At 45.9% G+C, this 24,510-nt stretch overlaps 1 protein-coding gene across 4 annotated transcripts; it reads right to left on the minus strand.

Annotated features, from left to right (window-relative positions):
- Positions 1–88: 88 nt before the first annotated feature.
- On the minus strand, positions 89–21,225 carry ulk1b (unc-51 like autophagy activating kinase 1). 4 transcript variants are annotated; one of them, XM_028973189.1, is made up of 28 exons: positions 20,595–21,225; positions 19,903–19,995; positions 19,769–19,810; positions 16,098–16,130; positions 14,672–14,708; positions 13,918–14,091; positions 13,186–13,259; positions 13,005–13,106; positions 12,588–12,646; positions 12,087–12,169; positions 11,850–11,900; positions 11,603–11,688; positions 11,163–11,325; positions 10,834–10,894; positions 10,617–10,706; positions 9,626–9,760; positions 9,366–9,520; positions 8,765–8,842; positions 7,779–8,023; positions 7,136–7,305; positions 6,929–7,047; positions 5,552–5,674; positions 5,136–5,323; positions 4,828–5,006; positions 4,620–4,738; positions 3,780–3,937; positions 3,511–3,646; positions 89–2,683 (listed from the first exon to the last, which is right to left on the minus strand). In XM_028973189.1, exons 1-28 carry the CDS (start codon positions 20,688–20,690, stop codon positions 2,628–2,630), a joined length of 3,105 nt encoding a protein of 1,034 aa, XP_028829022.1. In that variant the 5' UTR covers positions 20,691–21,225; the 3' UTR covers positions 89–2,627. The 4 variants fall into 4 exon arrangements, with proteins under 4 accessions (XP_028829022.1, XP_028829020.1, XP_028829021.1 ...); XM_028973187.1 differs by having other exon boundaries at positions 9,626–9,757; positions 11,603–11,691; XM_028973188.1 differs by having other exon boundaries at positions 5,136–5,320; positions 11,603–11,691.
- Between the last annotated feature and the right edge of the window lie 3,285 nt (positions 21,226–24,510).

Below are 24,510 nucleotides of genomic sequence, written 5' to 3' on the forward strand. Positions count from 1 at the left end.
AAGCCAAATATTAATAACTAAAGATATTAAATCATTTCTGGGAAAAAAACAAAGATTCAGTTGACAAAAAAAAAAAGACACAAATTCATTCACTCCATGTTCAATTTTATTGGCATTGAAACTTTACAGCCAAAGCCAAAACATTACATTACACAGACACCAAAGAGAGTGTGTAGTTCATTTTGCCTTTCAAGAGAACAAACAATTATAAATGATGGGGTAGGTCTGCATTTGAATATCTGTCTTTGGCAGGGGAAAGGGGAGTTGGGACGATTCTCTCCATGCATTTGTTTTATTTTAATATACATTTATAGTAATAACTTAATTTACTATCCTTATTTACAAATCGATACTGAGAGATCAAGGTAAAATATATGCTCATCAGCACTGCGGAAAAAAAGAGACTAGTTAACTAATCATTATCATATATGCTCAGCATCTTTCTCAGAACGTATGAAAAAATACATCTGTTGGGTGAGATGACTGCAGTACGTGTGGTAGTGTTTTTAAAGTTGCATCTCAGGGTGTGAAAGGTAAGTAACCACTGTGAGGAATCTCGATTGACGTGTAATGAGAGCGGCTTACACTTGGCGAATGAGAGTGGGTGGAATGTATCTGAGCTGCACACTTTCCTTGGGGCAACGAGTGAACACTCGCGGCTGCTCAAGAGGAAGAGCGACACATGGCTTGGCCCTGCACCTCGTCAGGCCAGTCCACTGTACGTTTCGGGGGGGACAACAGAAGGTCCTATACTGTAACTGGCCTTTCAGAACCACTGGATCACCAGGTAGGATTTCACAGCTTTCTACTAGTCTCTAACAAAAGACTTTCCCCACTGCTACTCTAACCTCACACAGGCAAAAAAAAAAAAAAAAAAAAACACGTAATAATGTGATGCATCTCAGCAAGCAGGTTTCACATACACACACAAACCACACGTAGTCTTCAGCAAGGACAAAACCTGAATCGCAGCTCAACAGCATTTTCATCAAACAACTCAACATTCAGAAATCCAGTACAGGTTATCGGCCCTGTTTTGGCTACGACAATATAAGAATGCGAACATACACAACATTAACACAAATATATATATTTTTTCTTCAGTGTACAAAATTTTGCATTTTTTTTTTTACTCTTTTTAAATATTTGAAGGCACCTTTACCCATCCTCCTCAATAGCTTAATTTCCCTGTCCCATGCACACAACCATCACTTCACAACAGCATAACTTAAAACAGGCGAAGATCTACACAAAATAATAAAGATATATATAAAAATCACTCTTTATATGGCTACACTACTTAAAACAAAACAAAACAAAACGCAACGACCCTCAGCACATCACACTTCTTGCACTAAATTCTGTCTGGGAACCAAGCCCCACTCCACTGCCATGGGCTCATGGCATACAGTACAGATCGACAGCGACGCAGTGCAATAAAATCAGTATTGGGGGGGGGTGTGGCGTCAGCGCCGCGTCCGTAATGAACAGTGCGCACGAAGGCGGGGTGGGCGTGGCAATACAATCAAGGGCCTGTGAAGCAAGCCAGAGCTACTACAGCGAGGAATACACAAAGAGGAGAGCGAGAGAGAGCAAAAAAACAAAACAAAAAGAAAAGCAAGATGCTCCCCGTTTTCAGCAGGGCATCAAGATACTATTGCAACCGGTCATGTTCTATATATGATTATGTTCTGAGCATGCCATGTGAATAGTGACAACACAAGTTGATTAAAAAATATCATATATATAATCCACTTACACCGCAGAAGTTATTTATATGTCTACTTAAAAAGTCCAATATCATTGGTTTTTCTTCATCTCTGCAAACGCGTGCAGCTTTGTTCCATCGGCTGCACTTTTTCGTACATTCAGCGCGATGATTCAGATGTCGACAGTCTCGATAACGGAGCCTGATAAAAGACGAGTTTGAATGTGCACATACGTCCTTGTCTGATTGGTCACGAGTCACTAAAGTGCTACAGGTGGCTTCTCGGCTGCTTTTTCAATTTGGGGGAAAAAACTGGGATGGAGTAGAAAGGGTGCTGCTTTAGTTAACTTTGGCTTTGGGAACACACCCGAGCCTCACTCATCCCAGGCTGGTATCCTGATCGCAAACATTCATCAGGTTTTTTCTTTTTATCTCAAATTAAGAGTCACTAATTTGGATTTGTAAAGCCGTAACAAAATTTCCATCATCAATAAAATCCTCATATTGGGATCTACAGTTGGGATGCTTGGTAGAAGATACTTTATATATATTCCATGGGCATGACCAGGTCTTGAACTCAGCATCTAGCCACAGACTCCTTCAAAACACAAACAAGATGGACCATGAAGATGGTCAAACTAAAAGTGGGTTTTGTGTGGCAGTGGTGAATTAAAAAGCTCAGTGACAGAGGTGGCGCATGTTCTGATCGTTCAGATTCAGAGTCCAGCCTCTCCCCTCTCGGGATGCTGCAGTGAACCCACGGAGCCTCTGCTGACCTCGGATCAGCTGGAAGCAATGTAGCTGCAGCAGGGCCTGTGAAGGAGTGCAGGGGAACAAGATGGAAGGCCATGTGTCCTGGAGGGAAGCGTCAAGGCTGCTTGGTGCTGGTTGTGGGACAGAGAGGAACCGCACGCAACGTTTACACGCACACACCGGACTTCAGGGCGGTGAGGCGGCGCTCTATACACTGCTTACCTGCACAAACACACAAACAAGGTTACAAGTAAGTTACTCTGTTTACTTAACTGATGTATAATTTGCAAAAAGTATTAAGACACCCCTCCACATCATAGTGGCCAGTGTAAAGTTTGGTTGAGGAGGCTATTATGGTGGAGATGTTTTTCCAGGAGTTGGGAATTCTTTAGCATGCCAAGACAATTTAGTCAATGTCATGCTCCCAAGTTTGTGGGAACAGTTTGAAGACGTTTCCTTTCCTATTCAAACACGACTCAAGGTCCATAAATACTGAGCAAATGTGTGTTGTGGAGGAACTTGACTGGCCTGCATAGAGCCTGGAGACTAATTCATCCGAAAGGTTCTCTAACTGAGAGTGGAGACTGTGAGCCAGGCCTTCAACATCAGTATCTGACCTCTCAAATCTCCTCTACCTTGTGGACAGCCTTCCCGGAAGAGTTATACCGGCAAAGGGTGGGACCACCTCCATACTAAAACCTATGGATTAAGAATGGCACTTGGTTAAAGTTAATGTAATGTATGGCGTCCCAATTCTTTTGGCAATCCTTCCTACTGTATATTTTTAAAGTCTCCAGAAATGATCAAGACAGACTGTAAAAACACATTACTGCATCTGATGAATTTCCGTTCCGCAGCAATCAATCAATTTCGTGACATAATTGCCCAGAGCCACAGAACACCAGTGACATGAGAGAGGAAATGAGAAAAGCAACAGACAGACATGAGGAGAGAGGGGGGGAAAAAAAAAAAAAACACCATCTGGCTGGTGCAGCTCAAGATGAGAGGGAGGAGGAAGACAACGCGAAAGCGTGTTTGTGTGCACGTACACTTGCTAACACTGAGTATGTCCGCCTGCTCAGTGAGCAGAAGAGACAGCCCCTCCATCAGCAGCAGGGCCTTGTGGTAGCGCTGCACTGATGCTGCCCCCTGGTGGAACATCTCATCCAACGCAGCAGTCTGCACCTGTACAGCCAGAGGACGGGAACGCTTCATCAGACAACGTTCGTTATTACGAGAGACAACTGATACGGCGACAGACTGGAGGCGCACAGCGGAAGAAGAGAAGCGAGAGGAGACAGACAGGGCGCAGACGCACCATCTGGACCGCGTGGCTGAAGATGAGTCTCTCTGCGGTGATGGTGCTGATGTGATCCATGAGTCGGTGCTTCCGCGAGAAGAAGCGCTCCAGGCGAGCGCTCAGCGAACGACAGGACACCACGCTGGACTTGTACAGCTCATTCAGCCTCCTCACCACTACACACACAGACACGATGGAGATAAACACACATCAGTACTAATGTAGTCACAGTCTCCCAACTAAAATATGAAAAGAAAAGAAAAAAGGTTGAATTACGGTTGGGTGATCAATGGGATGTTCGCAATAAAATTCTGCTCGATCTTGTGATCAGCCTTGAACATTTTACTCAGTCACGGAAAAACAGCATAAATTTTACAGTATTTACAGTACTTTTATGGAGACACACAGCTGATACACATCCAGAGTCTCCCGCATATTGATAAGCTATCCTGGAAACTATTTTATTTTTACCTAATATTTAAAAAAAATGTTCAAATTTGGCTCAATAGACAGAGCATGCTGGTTGGCTTATTTTGCCAAGTAAACCAATCAGATTTCAGTGTGGACGGACATTTATTTACAGCATTTACATTTATAGCATTTACCAGACGGCCTTATCCAAAGTGACTTACAAATCAGTAGTTACAGGGACAGTCCCCCCCTGGAGCAACTTAAGGTTAAGGGTCTTGCTCAGGGACACAATGGTAGTAAGTGGGATTTGAACCTGGGCCTTCTGGTTCATAGCGAGTGAGTTACCCACTAGGCTACTACCACCCAAATTTAAATGTCTTGAAGACTGAAATTATGCTAACTGTTATCAGTTTAGTGGTGCATCATGGCAGTATAAAGGAAGCTTACCCTGTTTAACTGTGGTGGAGGGGTAGAGTTTGCCTTGTTTTACTCCCTCCATGGCTGTGTGAAGTGCTGAGGACAGAAGCTCAGTGGTCTTCATGTACAGCACCAGCTGCTCTGCATAACTATCAGACAGAAACACACAGGATTAGGGGGTGCTAGACAACTGTGAGCCGAGCAGACAGTCAAGTTTCTATACGGCAGCACTCCTCACCTCCACTCTCGGCTGAGGGAGCTGATCTGATCAGCCACCAGGCTTTGCTGCTGGAGAAGGGCGGAGCCGAAAGGGTCTGAAGGCTCCACCCCACCTCCTCTGCTTGCTGCTACCTCCACCATGCAGTGTGCAAAGTCCAGTGTGAAGCGTAGCCTGTGGAGAGTGTCCGTGTGTTCCTGCTGCTCAGACAAACAGACAAACAGACAGACAGACGTTATCGCTAATGACTAACAAAAGATCTCATCCCAACTGGCACTTCATGCTCCGCCTGTCCGCGTGCGTCTCAACCAAATGATGGACATTATTACCTCCATCAGGGTCTCCTCCGGCAGCTCAGGTGCCTCAAACATCACCACTCCATCCATTTTGGCAGAGATGGGGTCTGTGAAGGCATATCGGGGGCTGGAAGGGACTTCAAGGCCATCCAGGCAGATGCCTGTCTGCGCGTAGCGGCTGTTAAAAGAGCCCACTGGACTGATGGAACTGGAGGACCCTGCTGCAGACGGGAGCGAAAATAAGCGAAAATGCTTACAACACAGCAAATTAACACTTGCCGGCCCCTTTATTAGGCCCAACTTTAAAACTTCAACTTAAAGCTGTAGGCCACCATTGGCCTTTTTGGAAAGATCTAACAATCATAAACTACATTTGGTACCAGCTGACCTATAGTCTCTAAACTGCTAATAACTGCTAATATGAATAACTGAGAGTTTTTTGGATTTACTTGAGAACTTCCTGGCGCGGCAGGTCTGTGGGGGCGTGTTTCCACTGGGCGGGGAACCCACAGTGAAGACCACGCGTGCCGGACTGCCTGAACCCACTACAGCATGCCCACCACCAGGGGGAGCTGTAGAAAGACAGTAAACACAATGACTCAGTTATTTGCAACTAAATATAACTGTATTTATTTTTTATTTTAGATTTCATTAGGGCTGTAAATCAAACAATAAAACATCACTAGAGAAAGGACTGTATAAATATACTGGTATTCAGTGTCCATGTATTGAAGTGTGTGTGAAACTAAAGTTAAACAAAGGGGGCAACCAAACTCAACAGTAATGTTAAAATGTTTGTAGATGACACTTAACTTTACACTTAAATGTTTTACAATGCAGTGGATTTGATAAATGATCTTTGAAAGTCACAAATCTTCAGTTACACAGATATCAAGTGCTTCCATTAGACAGCTGTCTTGCAGTATATTGGGTATCTCTGAACTGACTGTATCGTGATATCCTCATTATCATGGGTAACATATGGGCAGCTGATTGCGTTTCATCATGAGTATCTCGGTACAAAAGGAAACCTGTTCATGAAAAATCTGGTTTAATTCGGAGCTGCACTGTACTGTACTGTTAGAGAGTAGTATTATTATTACATGCACCATCCAGGCTCCCACTCCCTCGCCTCCTGTCCCACTTTCTGAAGGAACCAGCAGGACATCCTGCCCAAACACAACCCACCTGTAAGACTCTGCACGCTGACCCATTTAGATATCCAACCTGCTTCCTCAATCATAAACCAGCAACTGTTCCAAGGCAAACACGCTGCATTGGACTCAAACAGGCCAGGGGAGCTGATTGCGGGATCGTACGACCTCTGTGAACCCTTTACACAAACCTCCAACTCCTGCTGACCTCAGCCACAGCCCATCATAAAATGTTTAGCAGGAAAACAGCACCCTTTTGGACTAAAACCTCAGGCTGCTCCCCGGCCCTCTTTACAGCTCGGTGGTTAAAGTAACTTTCACATATTTTTTTCACTACATTAACAAACATGCTTTACGTCACCTGAAGGCGCAGAGTAAAAGTAAACTTCACTAGGACGTTCTTACACATCAGCTGATGTTCGCCCTGTTGACTGCCACTGGCTTATTGGGAAATAAAATGACTGAAACTAATGGCAAAAATAGGGTCGACTTTTACACGCTCATGGGAAGCGGTCTTATCTGCCGCACTCCACAAGTGAGCTGCACCGTGCACAGACAGACACATGCCTTCATGTCATGCAATGTTGGCTACACTGCCATACTTTGAGTGGGTCCACAGTAACTATTCATAGCCGTTTTATGTTGCCTGTGGTGGAGAATGAGGGCTCCCACCCGTAATGTCCATGGCTCTGTTCTCGGCACTCAGGTTTTCTGAGCTTCCTCTTTCCCCCAGCGGCCCCCCGAACGCCGCCATCAACAGCATGTCCGACAGGCGACCAGCGCTCTGGGACCTGTCAGACAGAGACACATGTGGTCCAGAAAGAAAAGAGCAGGCGAGAAACACCACATACTCTCATTGTTGATGTGGTGGGTTCTTACCTCCCAAACCCTTTTCCCTCTTCTGCTCCTCTTTCTGGCTGAAGAGCCAGGCCCGTGTCCCCCAGGCCCTGCTGCCTGCTGGGAGACGTGAGAACCAGGCCTTGCTGGGCCAGGAAGGTGACCATGTTGGGAGAGCTGGGGGGCTTGGGGAACTCGAACGGGGGCATGGCCTGGAGATGAGAAACCGCCGGCATGAGCAAGCGAGCATAATGCAGGTTCGACACGACGGGGCCGATAAACATGGAATTTCGAATTAAACACGGCTGTCAGGACTACAGAGCGAGCAATGTAAGAAAAAAAAAAAAACCCCAAAAAAACACGGGATACAGCAGGAGCCGGCGTAAAAAGGGCCGTTCAAACAGAGGTTGGTGCACCCTATCTCAACTACACAGACACGTTCTCACATAACTTCACATGCAAACATACCTTGCAATGTTTTCATTATCTCTGTAAAATCACGTCTGGCAAACAACAAAAGAGCAATTTTAAACTAGCACTATGTGTGAAGCAAGGGCCTTGATTGGTGGTATCTGCTATTCACAAGGAGTGAAAAGGAGATTCAAAAGGAGATTTAGAAACCAGTAAACAGATATGGTAGAACGGAGCGGGAAACACACACATGGGAAATGGGGTGTGGACTTACCCTGGATGGGGAACCAAGAATGGTGGGCAGGGGGCTTCTCTGCATGAGCTCACTCAGTCGAGGGGAGGAGTGCAGTGGCCGCAGGGTCATCGGAGGTCCCTGGGGCACCACGACCGGGTCCGAGTGCTGCTTCTGGATCTTCTGCCTGCTGCCGCTACCCACTTCGAGCAGACAGGGGGCGCTGTGGAGCCGGGTGCCCAGCCCCTGCTGCTGGGACCGGGGCCTCCCATCACCAGAGAACAGTACTATGGAAAAGAAAAATGTTTCAGGACACACACACACACACACACAGGACACAGATATCCTTTTCTTTTCTTTCTGACACTTTTCTTTCCTGAACATCCCAGTCTGTTGCCTACAATACAAACTCAAATGCAAAAGAAAGGATATTTTTCCACCTACAGAATAAATCATCTTTGAGTGTTGAACAGTAAGCACATCGTAGGATGACTAAACAAAGTACTCAGCTGTTCCACACACTCAGGGCATATGGCCGGGGGTCCCAGCGGCGTTCGGGTATGTCAGCAAACAGCCTGACTTGCACCCCACCCCAACTGGCAGCTGTACACGCTATACAGACATTTACAGGCATTATAATCTCGCATCAAACCGGACGCACGCCAAAGAGAGACATGGACGCCACGAACCTGCAGCTCCTCATGAGAACGAAAAGAATTACAAATCCAGAGCGGTTCGCATTAAACTGACTGTTGAACAGCAGCGTGGTACAATCCAGCTGAGTTAACTTTTCTGTTTGTGACAAAGAAAGAAAAAAAAAACTGAACACAATGAGGACGATTTGCTGACTGCATTGTTGGCAGTAAAAAAAAAAAAAAAAAAAAAAAAAACTAAAACAAAACAAAAACCCACCGCCACCCCAGGACAAAAGGAGATTGAATACACACAGGAAGCAGAGAAGCTTTTTTAAGATTAAGAAAGAACCTTATAGATCTCACTATAAACTTGTCTGCATTGTTCATCCTCACCTCCACCCTGTGCCGACCCCCGGTCCAATCCCGTGCTCTGTGGACCAGCCTGGACTGGCATTTCAGGGATGGTTCCCACTTCAGACACGAAAGGGAGAGAATGAACACAGACACCATTAATCCTGCCACCGCTGCAGAGCAGAATACTAAATTAAAGTTCACAACAAGGAACACTTAAAAGTACCAAGCTGATTCAATTGTTTGGAAGATCAGTAGATTCAAACGGGCTCCACTTACACAAAAAACAACTCCCCAGAAGGAGAACTTCTAAATACACAAGACGACAGATCTTTAAATACATAAGGAATTTTTTACACATTGCAACAGGGCAAATTCTACATCTGCATTTATCAGATGCCCTTTTAAAAAGCGCCTTACGATCGGTAGTTACAGGGACAGTCCCCCCTGGAGACACTCAGGGTTAAGGGATATGATGGTATTAAGTGGTGTTTGAACTTGGGACATTGTGGACTTCTGGTTCATAGTTGGAAGTCTTACCCACTAGGCTACTACCACCCTACAGATGGAATTCTGAATTCCAAACAGACAGAACACAGATGAAGCCATGCTGAACGCAGCAGAAAGCAGTACAGAATCCTACCCTGTGGGGAGAGCTGGAAGGCTTTGGACGTCCCCACAGAGAGCCGTCGGGAGCTCGGGCCGGAACCGTGCGCCCCTGAGTGGGGAGGAGAAGGGCCGGCCCTTCCAAAAGCCAGAGAACTACCACTACTGCACCGTCGCACAGGCGGCACCACCCTGAGAAGAACGCGAGAATGTTACACAACAGAGCTAAAGGCGGGTATATGCACAAGAGAGTGGATTTCAGACTGTGTGTGTGTGTGTGTGTGTGTGTGTGTGTACCTGGGAGAGCTGTTCTGGCCAGGGCTCGGGAAGTTCTGCTCCATGCGCTGGTAGTTGTGAATCTGCGTGGGGACTGGGATGGGGACAGACTGCCCATAGTTACTGCAGTTACTCGCCAAACATTCAGTGAGCCTGCTGAGAGACAGAACAAGAGAGAGAGAGACAGAGACCGCTTTCAGCGCCGATCGACCGGTGAGGATACGGATATCTTCATTGTCTCACACTCTTTAATCCACTTATCAAGTTTTTACAAACACCATGTCCAGTGGGCAAATTTAAAGAAGGGATTCTGGATAAGGCTGTCATCCTCAAAACACTAGGTAATGCTAGAAGATGATTTGCATTAGATCTTGAACTGAACCATCATAAACTCTTCAGAAAAGAAATAAGCCTAGTCTACAGCTTTTCCTATACAGTACGGTACTCCATGCATGTTGGGTAATCAGCGTCCAGGTGTAATTTATCTCATAATCAATGCACTCCGATACAGACATGGATGATTCTGCAGCGATGCAGTGCAGAACATAATCGATTATATCATAATGACGTTGCTTGGTGTTCCTTGGTTTTTTTTTTATTCAAAAAGATGTACTTGTAGTGACTTTTTGCTGCTGGTTGTAACTGCATTCGATTGGACGTTCTCTGGTGTTCGCTCATCACGGTTTAACACTTGTCTGGAATTGACACAAAGAAACATTTTGATTTGCTCCAATTAACAGAAAAACAGTCGGTGTTCAGTCCACACTCCCCTGACGCCACAAACGGCAGAAAAACACCTGGTTCAGAAGCCCGTGTGAAAGAGGCCTTAACTCTCATCTCACTTTTGCATTTGAAAACATAATGCGAAAGTAATGTAGAAAAATTGATGGGATGCATCGTGATACTTGATGCGCTTAATCATGACCATGAAACCGATGAAGGTTGAGTCCTCTACTAATCACCATGATAGATCATGTTAAACCCTCACAGGTCACAAAGAGGTTGCACCTACCCAGGTTGTCCAGGTGAGGTGCTGTAGGTTGGAGAGCGGGGCGGGGTCTTTCCCTGACTTCCCAGTCCTCCCGAGGCCAGCAGAGAGCTCCTGACGGACAGTTACCCAGGGTTACCATAGAACAACCGCAACCAGGGCTAAAATATTACTGGTAATATAATGCCAGGAGGACAGGGGAGGTCTGTATCGGGTCCTGAAATTGTCCTGTTCTACTCACCCACTGCACATGAGGCTGTCCTGAAGCACCTTACCAGCCAGCATCTCACAGGTCAGCTCACCTGGGGACAGACAGACAGAGTGAGGGACAGAGGGAAGTGCATTACTGCTTTGTGTTTTTTTTTTTTTTTAATACTGTGCCCTTTCTGTGTGTTTTGACAAAACAAATGTAATTTTTATGAACAGGAACAGGCTATTGGACAGATAGGGGAAGACAAAAAAGGCATGAAAGGGAAACAAGACCCCCTCCCACCTTTTGGTTTAATCCGAGCCATGTGTGTGTGTGTGTGTGTGTGTTCAGGTGTGTGTTTGTGTGCTTGGAAGACTCACTGGGAAAATGTGCCGGCACCATGACAAAGTCGTCCGTGTCACATGAGGAGTTCTTACTGCTTCCCCCGCCTCCCCCGGAGTCCTTCAGCTGAAATCCAGGGGAGTCCTGGGTAGGAGAGGCTATGGCCTTAGCACGCAGGTGCTGGATCTCGGCCAGAGATTGCTGTAAAATGCCAGATCATCACCGTATTTTAGTACACACACACACACACACACACACACACACACACACACACAAAGTAGATGACCACATAATTCAAATATAATTTTGCTGCTTACAAAAATGGCTTAAATTACACTAAACATAAAGCAATTAGGCTCAACTTTACAGAATGTACAAGTCTAAAATCATGCCCTTTAATGGTAAAATACAGCAGTATTGCTAATGTGCAATAATAATCCATAGCAATCCTCAACAGAACCCCCTTCGCCTCCCTTACCGGTGGCGAGGCGAGGTGTGAGGTGGAGGAGCTGCTACAGGAGCTGGCCGAGGCTGAACTTGGGAAGCACGTCAGGGTCACTGAAGCTGCTGTTATATACACACACACACACACACACACACACACACACACACACATATATATATATGTGTTTATCTACATCCAGAACCTCAATGCCGTGGTATTTCCATGTCTTTTGTGGTTTGAGTGTGATCTTCATATGGACTACACAACGTGTTATACTCACACTTCTTCACTGAAGAGCTCGCTTCAAGGAAAGGGTGTCGAAAGAAGTCGTCTAAAGAGAAAGAGAAGGAAAAACAAGCAAAATCGTAAAAAGTGAGCTAAAGGGAAACCGCAGCGGTGAACCTGAGCACTACGTGCACTAGGCTGCGTGTGTACGGAACGTGTCGGAATTCAGTGTCTGTAAAAGGCGTGTGAGCAGCATGAAATGTTTGTTGCGGTCAGTGTGGTTGGTGCTGACCGAAGTCCATGCGGTCTTTATGGCTGCGCTGTAGGAGGCCGAGCAGCAGGTGCCGGAGGTGGCTGGACGTCTCTCTGGGGATGCTGGAGAGAGAGAAAGAAAGAAAGAAAGAAAGGAGCCGTAAGACCAAAGTAAAGTAAAGTAAAGTGTAGTGATTGTCACATGTGATACACAGCACAGCACACGGTGCACACAGTGAAATTTGTCCTCTGCATTTAACCCATCACCCTGAGTGAGCAGTGGGCAGCCATGACAGGCGCCCGGGGAGCAGTGTGTGGGGACGGTGCTTTGCTCAGTGGCACCTCAGTGGCACCTTGGCAGATCGTGATTCAAACCGGCAACCTTCTGATTACGGGGCCACTTCCTTAACTGCTAGCTGACCAGCTAAGGGCACACATCTGAGAACCGGGTCTAACAGAGAACCAACTAAGCTGGACTAATCACTGCAGTCTCCCCCATGTGCTTCTGAAAAGTGAAAACTGTCTGAAAAACATGACTTACTTGGGGATGAGATTCTTATTCTTCTCATAAAATAATCTGAGATCCTGGGGGCTGCTTGCCTGGTAGAAACACACACACAAACACACACACACAGACACACACGAAGCAGAATGAAATGGATACATTAGTCACAATGATTAGGTCGGAACTCCTGAGCAAATCCCAGTGCAGTGTTTAGCTCTGACAGCGAAACTGCATCATGATCACAGTCTGCTGTGACACAGAGGAAGCCAAACGCACACAAGAACGTAGCAATGCCCTAGGAATGAGGAAAACTAACTGTTCTACAATATTATCAATTTAAATGCCAAAAAAATATATATACTGCGTTCACTAAACTGAGTGTAAATTATATATACATTTTAATCTACGTCCTAAATAGATTAGACACAAACATGCAAAGGATCGGACACTCACCTGAAACGGGGCCTTCCCAGTCAGGCACTGGAAAACTATGGTTCCTATGCTCCACAGGTCCGCCTTGGCATCGTAGTTCTGGGACATGATGACCTCGGGCGCCTGTCAAAATGGGACAAACACTGAGCGAGAGAGACCCACCATGCATTGGGGCAGAAGATACCACTTTGTCACAACTCACCATGTACATAGGAGAGCCACAGAGTGTGGCGGCCATCATGTTGTTCTGGAGGTACCGGGCAAACCCAAAATCAGCTGGGGGAAGGAGCAGATAAAGGGCCTGTTGAATGAATCTTTACATTTATTCATTAGTTACTTTTGTTAACCACAATTTGCTTTTCCATTGAAGAACTAGAACTGCACTGATGACGTGTCATTTGGCAATTCTGGAGCTGATGACACAGGCGTACCGTGAAGCTGGTCATGTCTAACAAAGATCCCATTAATAAAAGTGATGATAGGTGGCACTTCTCTGGAAGGTTTCCCCTGAAATCTGTGATCACATCTATAACTGAATTAGATGTGACCAGTGGTGGCCTGGCGGCCCCGAAACCAGAAGGTTGCTGTGCTGCAGTGTTTCACAGTGACAATCACTTCACTTTCACTGATTTTTCCTTTCAAACACTGTTGTGGACAGTAGCTGGGGCAGGGGGCAGTGGGGGCCTAGCGGTTAAGTAAGCGGCCCCGTAATCAGAAGGTTGCCGGTTCAAATCCCGAACAGTCAAGGTGCCACTGAGCAGAGCACCGTCCCAACACACTGCTCCCCGGGCGCCTGTCATGGCTGCCCACTGCTCACAAAGGGTGATGGGTTAAAAGCACAGGACACATTTCGTTGTGTGCTGTGCTGCTGTGCTTCACAATCATTTCACTTTTTTCATGACCAACTGAGCTCACAGTTAAAATCCAGACACACCTATCTTGATACAGGTGTTGTTAGAGTGGGACTTGCGCCCCGCTGGGTGGGACAGAAGGATGTTCTGGGGTTTCAGGTCTCGATGGATGATGCCTTTGGCCTGCAGAACCCTCATGGCGCCAGCGATCTGCTGCAGAAACACTCGAATGGTGTCCTCACTCAGCGTGCCTTTGGCTGCGAGGGGGAGAGCAGAGAACACGGAGCGCCTCTTACGATGCTGACGATAGATCGCATTGCAAATCAGGGCAACACCCCTCAACAGTCAACTATATATCCGAACAGCATAGTGAAATGTTCACAGCTCATTGGTCACTTTATTAGAAATGATCTATAGTCCTTTGTGGTCAAAAAGGTCAAAGGTCAAAAAGCCCTCTGACGTGTGTGAAACACCATAAAAGACACCATAAAGGTCCTTTGATCAGAATTCAGTATGTACAGCTTTCAAGAAAGGTCTGTGACACAGGTCTACCTAATAAAGTGGCCAAGTACTGTAGGAACAAGGTAGATGTTTTTCATTAACGTTTATCTAACTCATGAGCTCCCAATCTTCTCGAGCTTAACTTCCTGTGTGTGTGCTGCGATGGTCAAAACCCAGCGGGAGGTGAGGGTTCCATCCTCATAAACACCCGAACTCTGCTGTTTCTGAACATAACTAACTCCACTCGTCTGTGTTATTTATGGACCATTTCATAAATAAAAGAACATCTTGGACTTTTTCCAACTAAAAACAAATATGAAGCCGCGTCCCACTTACAGTGCAGGTAGTCAGCAAGATCTCCACCGTTACAATACTGCAGAACGGAACAAGGAAGAAAATTATTATTTTTCTTTTTACACAAGAGGTCTCCACATGCATCAAAGGACACGATCATTTCATAACACGTATAAGAGAAGCCTACAAAGGCCCCCTCAACCCTGCCCACTGAACAAAGCATGACAATGGGCCATCATGCCGAGGGGAGTCCGGAGAGCAGGAGAGGCATTCGAATGCTTATTCCTCAGATAATTGGAATAGGAGTCCCAACAAAAGGAGCTTTAACTCCTTTTGTGGAGTCGCTGGAAAGAGTCCCCTTTGTCACATCCCCCCTGCCCTAACGATGACATTGCTTAACAATCGCCCCGCCGCCTGGCAGCATGCTTGCACCTGTATGGTAAAGGCTTCCTGAAGAAGCGCTGGGTAAGATAACACACCTCTGCAACCAGACACCCGCGACTTCAGTGAAGGGACAGGCACTTTCTCAAAAATCCATCAGCAAAAAGGGGCTTGTAGACCAGACCTTCACCGTTTCCTTTTTCACTTTGGCTGTCTATGTAAGATGAAACCACAACAGCTGGCAACACCTGAAGTGTTAAGTGATATGAAAGCAGAGTGTCTTGAAGCGCTGGAAAAGCTAGGACAGGCCCGAAACGGATCTGAACTGTAGATCCACCCTTCTCTCATGTTCCTTTACAACATGCATGAGGTCCCCAAGATGCGTGACGCAAGCTCGTCAACAAGCGCGTTTCTGACCAGACGAGCAAAATCATGGCAAGAGAATAAAATGGGGCTTCATGTTCCAAATTCCCCTCTGAGAGACATATGGATGGGGGGGAGATGGTTCATCTGCTCTACCCTGGTCTTTTTTATTTATATTAAACTCTTAACTCGGCATTTGTATATGGACAAAAATATCCTCTGTACATACATCACAATAAACATTTTGAATCCTTGGTGGCGAGTTAGGAGACGGACAAACTTCATAAAAGAACACACATAGTAACTTACACTTTACACTTCACTTTCTTTCACTTTAATTAGAGTAAACTAAATTTAAGGTTTAAATTAAAACATTAAAAAGTTGGTCTGACAGACCTGAACACCATTCAAGGGTTAAAGCAAACAGCGTAGCATACAGAATATTTATTTTCACTCCGGTTGGGACTGTAAAGTCTCCCTTCACCCTATCAAAAAAATAATAATAAAATAAATAAATAAATAATAAAAAAGATTTGTTCAGTTCTCTTTTGCAAAGCTGCAGCTCGGCTTCGACACAAACACGGCAACCCTGAATAGCACCGCTGAGCTCTCTCTGCATATGGATGAGACTCCCCTGCGGCTCGAGGGCTTCGGTTTTAGTGGCAGTAAAGAAGAAAGGCGACGGGGTCGAGACCCAGACACCAACATGACACCCAACACTTACCTCCATCACCAGGTACACCGAGCTGGCCGTTTCCTAGAAACAAACACAGACGAATGTTAGCTCTGCACAGACATGAACCCGGGCCGGGTCTGCCCCCCAGACATTACAAAAAGAAAAGGGCCAGACTAGAACAACATAACACAACACAAATATTAATTAATTTATACACTGAGATTGGTTCTTACTCATAATTTAACCATGAAAAAATATATCTTTATTTAATTAGTGATTTGTAAATCACCTTTGTCACTGAAACGGCATGCTGTAATAAAATTACACGCTGGAAGAGAATTTCATGAACACTTCCATTCCTGGCTTCGATTAGGTCACATATGATTCAGTTCTTCATGTCACATGGTTTATTTAGTCACTGTCCCCGGTGTGACGGAGGTGACCGGCCACGAAGAATAAGGGGCTCTGCTTGTTTTTAAGAGCAGACGTTCTGAGCATTCTTTCACGCGCCTGTAGTTGTACAGTCGTCTACAGTGTGAGTGCGAGTATAACAGGGCAGGGGTGTTTACCTCTTTAAACACCGTGTCACACACACGTGACCCACATACAGCCCGAGTAAATACAGAGGCACTTAACCGTGCCACCAAGGAGTAGGGACGAGCGCTTTATGTTTTCACCGCCACGGTCACTTATTTATAATATCTGCTCAGTCAAGAACAGTATAAAAATAGACCTGCTTTTAGTTCATTTCATCACATGCCACCTGACAAGTGATTCCGCTGCATTTAAGACCATAAAGCCACAAGGTTAATAAATGATGACGACATCTCACTGCTTTAAAACAGTATACAATGAACAGAGGGGTAAAATAAAGCAGTAAAATTGGCACGGTGCCAACAGCCTGTAAAATTTGATGTAACTTCCAGACAGCAAACATTTTACACAAAGCAGACTGGGACGTGGAGTACAGGGGCCATAAAGTTTAAAGCGAAAAAAAAAACGTGGGACGGCTGCCCACATCCAGCAGCGGATTCACACGGCTGAGCTCCCAAAACCAACAACGGCGGAGACGCGCTGTTCTCCCAGGGCCGGCTCAGACCTTCTGTCAAGTTTTGTTTTCTTTCCAAGTAAACCCCCACGCGCCCCCATCCCCCGAACGTCACACTTCCGCTTATCACGTAGCAACAGCTGACCTTCCACAGCCTCTCGCCATCCCAGCAGCCAATGGCTGCGGCCGAGTTAGCAGTTGGTGGATTGAGGAAACGTGGCGACTCAGCAGAAAGCGACGAGGTATTTTTCGCTCGTCGTTTCATTCGTTCAAAAGGCTGGCTAGATTTTTGCATATTGGTTCATTTTATACTTGCAACATTTGCAATACTGTGGTCTGTAGTAGACGCAAAAAGCATTTCACTGCATATCATACCGTGTATGACTATGTATGTGACAAATAAAATTAGAATTTTAATTGAATTTGAGCCAGCAAAATCGCCGGGCCGTCCGGTTTCACCAGCAGAACCCAGAACGGCAGCACAACTGGGGGCAACGTCTCGCTAATAACAATGTGAAGAGGCATCAGGCCTGTAAAACCTGAGAGTGGCTCAGAGCTGCGGTCAGCGTGGTGATAAGGCCATCGTCACAGAGGGGCGGTGCAATTCAAAATAGCGAATGGTTCGCTCTAGTTCAGGTCTCTCTGCTCTCAAAAAAAAAAAAAAAAAAAAAATGCAAATAAATTCTTAATAGAAACCAAATGAACACATAGAAACTGTCTGTGCCAAAAAGGTGTGACTATTTTTGAAAAATGTTGTTCGTTGTGTTGCATGGTTCTCATCCATCAAAATCGAATATTAAATCTATAAAAGTTAAAAAAAAATGAGAGGCCCCAAACTTCTGCACAGAAAGGTAGATTTCATACTTTTAAAATGAGAATCCCCCAATGATTTATGGTCAGGAATCAAAGATACACGAGTCACAGCTGCTGTTCTTTTGGTAAGAACCGCCATCTCATCAGGGGATGAGATCCAGAGCTGGACGTGTAAAAGTTCATCCCAGAGCAGCACACATCTCTCCAGCATGTGAACGTCTGGCTTAGCCACTCTTGGCCCTGTTGACATACAGCTGCTGCATGGCCAGGCGTGTAATGGGTCTAATTGTCCGGATTCATCCGTCCCTAAACGAGCCCTGACAGATTAATGTGCCTGTGCGAAAAGGCCACTAATCTGGAGTACACTGGGCCAATATTTGCACAATTTAAAGAACGCTTTCTGACATTTGCGTGGGCAGGGAAACGGACCCCATGTCCAGAGTGGATGTGCAAGTTTTCCTTGAGACAGTCAAAGTAAATCCCTCAACGTGGAGCGAAGGCTTTCAATTCTTTGAACACATCAAAACACTAACAGTAGCTTGTCTAATTATGAGAATTTTAAATATGCTAAACATAATTCGGGAATCCACCCAACAGTCTTTAATGTGAAACTAATCCTTGCACCACTGATGCTGCGGGCGTAGTGTTCTCATCAAGTTCCTTCCTGCAGCCATGGCCTTGAATGAGCATTAGTTATCATCAACGGACAACCAACTGTGCTCTGCAAGGCAGACAGACGATATTCTGCACCTCGTTGATAATTCATGAAAAGGTAAAACTACCCAGGGCAAAGATTATTCTCTTGCCATCAACCCCCGTATTTCATTCTCAGCCAGGTACTAAAGAAAATGGAACAAATGTCTTTTAATAAGAGTCACCAAACATGCGCTGTGGGCCCTGGAATGAGTAGGTGCTCCCCCGCCATGCCTGTTCTGGATACTGGTTTTACTGGTGGCAGGTTTTTAATGAACTTGCCTGACAAACTTGGTCTAACTTGAAAAGCATAGTTATTCTGACGAGATCATGAGCAATAAAAGGGTAGTATTTTATGTTGATGTATGGTTATGTGACCAGCAAAACCCGCATTGCTGGTCTCATGTTTGTTTTTGTTCTGCAAGGCTAATGTTTTGAATTATATGACAAGCACCGACATAAGAGATCTTTATGAAACACCCATGAGGTGTTGAGAGTGCAGCAGAACTTGTTTCCCTGCAAACTCTGCAGCTACTATGCATGGAGGAAAACATGCTCAATCCACACTTAACCACCATCTGCAGCTCTGCTTAATACTGGACTAGCTGGCAAATGACTAAACACACACGGAATCGTACCCTCTCACAACTGCTGCAGGAAACAATTCCACCTACACCCTGACCTAGCCTGTTCATGACCCCCACCCCCTCGACAAACAGCCGCACCACCTGGGGATGGTTTACTGAACGTGTCTGGGTCGGGAGGGACTTATCGAGACACACACACACACACACACACACACACACACACACACACACACACACACACACACACACACACACACACACACACACACACACACACACACACACACACACACACACGGTATCCCGGGACGCAGCAGCGTTAGCTGCTAGCTCCGATAGAACTACAACTCCCGTCAGGCCTCGCGGCTCGTCTACACAGTCCAATCAGAAAAGGCGCACATGGTACAACAACAACAACACAGAAAGCCGTGACTGCGACCACCGGCGACCAAGCAGTTTTCGCAGTCATCTTACAATAATTCATATTTAATGTTCACCGCGCGCGGAAATAATTGTTGTTATTTCCCCGGGCTTTTAAATAACGCCGTTCCAAGTGTTGGTGTCCGTGTGCGACATACCTGGAAGTCGTGCAATGCCACGATGTTTTCATGCTTCAACTCCTTGGAAAGAAAACAGTTTTAGGTCACTTTTTTTAGATAAAAAAAATCAAATCGCTAGAAAACAAGGCTTTCCCAGGAGGTTTACTAGTTACCTTTAGTATTTTTATTTCTTTTCCCAGAAGCGTCTGGGATTTGGCAAGGTTTTTTTTATTAATGCATTTCACGGCCACTTCCCAGTCGTGTTTCTGTAAAACGCCAAAAAGCAGACAGGAACGTTTATTCAGCGCAGGGAAAACAATATTTTAACTATTTGGAAACGTTAGCCTTTATGAACAATAAATACAGGCCTACTGTGCATGACATGTCACGACATGTCGCCGGATATTAGGGATCAGTGCTAGAGTGGCTTATGCCAGAGCCACAAACTGTTACATCACCATTTCTAGCATCAAGTGAGCTTCTGTTAACCTCCTACCCCCCGCAAAAAACACACTGGCATGATTATTAAAGGTAGCAAACAGGCTTTGTGTGGATTGTTTAAGTGGGCCAGCAGGAAATTACAACCAGTGTGTTTTTTGCTGATGGATAGTGATCTATAATTATATATATATATATATATATTAGATAAGTATTGTCCACTGCTTAATTTATGCTCCGCGATGGTTACCAGTCCCAGGCCTGGTCTCTTAAGGTGGTATGCATTAATTATGACAGGCCCCGTAGAACACATCAACAAAACGGGATAGAAACGCGTTCATAAAGCTCATAATTACATAACGTCTCGAAATTATAGGTGCAAAGAAAAAAAAATGAACATATGGGGAAATAAAGAAAAGGTCTGCACCTCTCGATGCCTCCCCCGAAACACCACAGCGAAGGCTCCGTGTCCGATCAGGTCCTTCCTGCTGAACTCGAATTTCCCCACCGTCTCCATGCTCATTTGCACACTATTTGCTGGGAACGGCGACGGAGGCAGAGCCGAGCCGCAGGATTCCCCCCTCCGGTACCCCGAGATCCACCGCAGCGTCGCGGCGGAAGGAAAGTTGTCCCCCTCTCTCGCGTGCCACGGGCTGCCTTTCCCAGAAGACGAGTCCTTCTCCTTTCATGGTAGCTGCTGGGGCTGCGAGATTCCCGTCGCCCTAAAGCCGAAACTCCCCCATGGCTCCAAGCTGCGGAGCTGGCGCAGTAATTACGAAAACGGGGCCACCGTTACGGTTCCCAAAATATCTCCCCGGCGCCACCTTAAGAGCGAGCGACGCGTTTTTTTGTTGTTGTTTGTATACAGACGGTCCTGTCAGCTGGACAACAGCGCCGTCGCGGCGGCGTAAACGACGTCTGCCGCGGGCTCCCCGGCTCGGTGGCTGTCGCTGGGGCTCTCGGTGGGTCGCCGCACCCGACCCTGCGACATTAATCAGGCCGGACGAGAGCCGTCTGCGCCGCGGAGCTCAACAAAGGGCTGGTGACGGGCTGCGCGCATCTGCGCATGCGTGGCGAGAGACGTGCGACGTCCGGCGGAATGGTTTCGTCACGACGCCACAAGGGACGACAGTTTCTTTTATGTCTCACGTAATTCAGCCCGGGTGCAAATCCCACTGAACATTGGTGCGTGTGCTGATAAAAACAACACGTTTCTGCAGATAAGGCATTACAGTATGACAATGACAATAAACCACAGCTAAAAGTATGCAAAGATCCAAATAAAACCATAAACATCACATGCCATGCATGTAACCGCCAAATATGTATGCTATTAAGTCATTATTCGTTATTCCTCATGAGCAGGAACTTTGACTGGTTTTGCTGGCCTACATGTCTTTGTGGATCAATAGACGCTTGTGTGTGGACAGGACAAGAAAAGTTTCAAATGCAAAACAGTAAAAAGTTATTTGCACAAAAGGACAAAATGCATGTCCACAGATATTGGCCTACAAAGCTTCCCTCTGGTGTGGAGGCCACAATGTGAACCTCTGAATGTGGCCTGTGGGGTCTGAAATCCTGATGTTAGCAGTAGATCTTGTAAGATGATTTTAATTGAACTTGCTTTTTTTCAGATTTAGAGGAAGTGGAGACCAAGTCAATTCATTAGTTGCTCTTCATATGTTAAAGTGAGTTGGCACTGGGTCCATGAATTTCATTGCAGCTAATAATGTTGCATCTGACCTGTCTTCCTGGCTCATGTGCACACAGTCTACATGTTTTAAGCAAAAGTGATCCCTTCTTCCATTGTTCTGATGCAGTAGTTTTCTCCTCCCAGGGATCAGGTTGTGACTAGCCACCACACGTGCACTGCTGACCCTTGGCCATCAATGACCTGTTGTCCTTATAGGTTCTAATCACTTTGTGCTGAGAAGACTCCACAGGACCTGCCATTGTCAAGATGTTATGTGACAAGTCCAGTATGACAATCATCAAGTACTCACTGTTCCCTGTCGGCCTAATACATCTGCTGCTGGACTGGCATCAGTGTAATAATCAGCACCGGTCAGCACTTTTAACGTTGAGACTGATAGGTGTAGAGATACTCCTCTCCTGTACTCCTGTGGTAATTTTTACTGTCCACACTCTGAACTCATCTGTAATTGTTTCAAAAAAATTATTGCTTTTCAGCACAATTAGTTTTAATGGTACATCTCACTTTTTGCAAACAGAATTACAGTCATGCGATTAGCTCCAGACACAGCAATGGGAATTAGGGAGATATAATAATTACTATTATTAATAATCTATTTATTAATTTCACTGCCAGATGTCATGGCGAAGGTTTATTCTGCTGTGCAGACACTATTTTCTGCAGTAATAAACACGTTCGCAGCTTCCTGAAAAATGAGCGGAGCAGCTTAAATCCGTAAATTACAGATTGACATAAATGCTTCAGGGTTCCAAAACTGTTTCTTGGGAACCACATAATCAAAAGCACTTGGTCACATTGTGGGAACAAGTCACTTATTTGTCTTGTTCATTCATACCTGGAAGAACAGAAGCCTTTCTCATTACGGCAGCCGTAACGATTGGCCTATGGTCTTTGTTATCTTTGTTAAGCTCCACAGTGGCATCCAATGAGAATTTCAGTAAAACTGCACAGTAGCTGCAACAGCAACATTAATTCAGAACAAAAAACATGGTGAGAGGAGCCCCGTGGTCTGGTGTATAGAAATTGCAATCTGTGGAGATTTACGATTTATGCATTAATGACGCAAAACTGAACCTTACCTCTGCAGGTAACAGTGAAACTGAAAGTGACTGTCATTGTGAAACACAGCACAGCTCTGGATTACTCTCAGCCACTCTCATTACACCCCACAATGTGGAGCGATATCTGTGATCTCGACCTTTGACTTCAAGATTTTTTATTGTCATTGTACAGTTTCCTGGACGAAACGAAATTTGCCAGCAAGGCCTCAAAGATACGAGAGAAGTGACAAGTGTCAGTAAAACACATATATACACATATATTGAATACACTTTTACACTATGTTGGTATAAGAGACATTTGGGGAGGGTATATACAAGGGCGTTCTATACAAGGGCACATACAAGGGCATCGTGAATATAATAGGTAAGGTGGGAATGACCTCTGAATACCTGAAGCTGCAGTCCAGTGGTTCTCAACCTGCCAGCCAGACCTTAATTAGCCTCGAGTGTTTCTAAAGGACCTAATCATGAAGGTGGTGGGTTGTAAGCATTGTGAGTTGGACTGAAAACCTCCTGGCAGGTGGTGCTACAGGAGACGCTGGTCTAATCAGTTCATCCTTAAAGAAAGTGAATGTTTCAGCAAACTTTCCATTAAATTCCATTTTTGAAAAAAAGGCTCCAGGCATATAAATATCTTGTTTGTCGCCATCAGCCGAAATGTCAGTTAAAAAGACAGGGACCGGGACTGACTGGCCTTTGCTGTCACCAGGGGCCGCTGTTGCGCTTTGAGAGAGACGCCACGAGAAAAGCGTGTCTGCAGCGTCCCTTGTGCACGCTGAGGGTTGGCAGGTGGCTGGAGAAGTGGGGACTGGCCACGGTAGAGGATCCAGCTGAGAGCAGTTAGCCTCCCGCATGTGTGACCCAGTTACCGCGTCGTCAGGCCTGCTTAAAATTCGCCAGCCACCACTGAGCGAGGGACATGGGAGGACGTGCGGCGCTCTGAGAAATTTGCTTGGTGTGTTAACAGAAAAGCCTTGGTAATTACACAAATAAGTCTGAAGCGAGGGAGGAAAGTGCCAAATGATGGGAATCCATTCAACGCCCCGCCCTCTGACATGCGTGGACATACTGTATCTGCCGTGACTGGTAACTTCCACTCTATCGGAACAGAGAGTCAAATGAGTGGCGATGGGCAGTAAGTGGAAGTCCGTAAGTCCCTTATTGTGATGGACGTTGAGGGTCCAGGGGTTCAGATTCCTTTATTGTCCCTGGTAGGGATACGTCCGTGTGTGTAGGTGGGAGGATGCGTTGGACCGGTGATCGTGGGAAATTGAGATCAAAGTCTTCGAGGGCATCAGCCGCGCAGAAGGAGCACAGTCCTCAGGGGCAGGTCCCCCGTGCCGGGGCCAGCAACGACTCGCCTCCTGTCATACTCACGCGCCGCGGCCCCCCCAGCCAGGGCAGATCCCATCTACTGCTGTCCACGCTGATGTTCATCAGCAGCGTTCCACGATAAAGGGCCAGATGTTATCAACAGTGCAGTCAGAGAATGATGCAGCGGCGTGGTAATCGCAGAATCGCAGAAACTCAGAAACTCAGAGCTTCAACCCTGGACTTCACTTCCTCGC

The sequence above is a fragment of the Denticeps clupeoides genome, chromosome 3 (assembly GCF_900700375.1).
Source record: "Denticeps clupeoides chromosome 3, fDenClu1.1, whole genome shotgun sequence".
Lineage (NCBI taxonomy): Eukaryota > Metazoa > Chordata > Actinopteri > Clupeiformes > Denticipitidae > Denticeps > Denticeps clupeoides.

Bases quoted from the DNA above. Each gene is read 5' to 3' on its own strand.
- ulk1b (XM_028973185.1), bottom strand. From the start codon at position 20,690: ATGAGCATGGAGACGGTGGGGAAATTCGAGTTCAGCAGGAAGGACCTG. The intron at 5,007-5,135 runs GTAATAATGTCC...TTGTCTGAGCAG, and splicing joins CGGAGGAGACCCTGATGGAG to CAGGAACACACGGACACTCT. The intron at 3,938-4,619 runs GTAAGCTTCCTT...CTGTGTGTGTAG, and splicing joins CTCCACCACAGTTAAACAGG to TGGTGAGGAGGCTGAATGAG.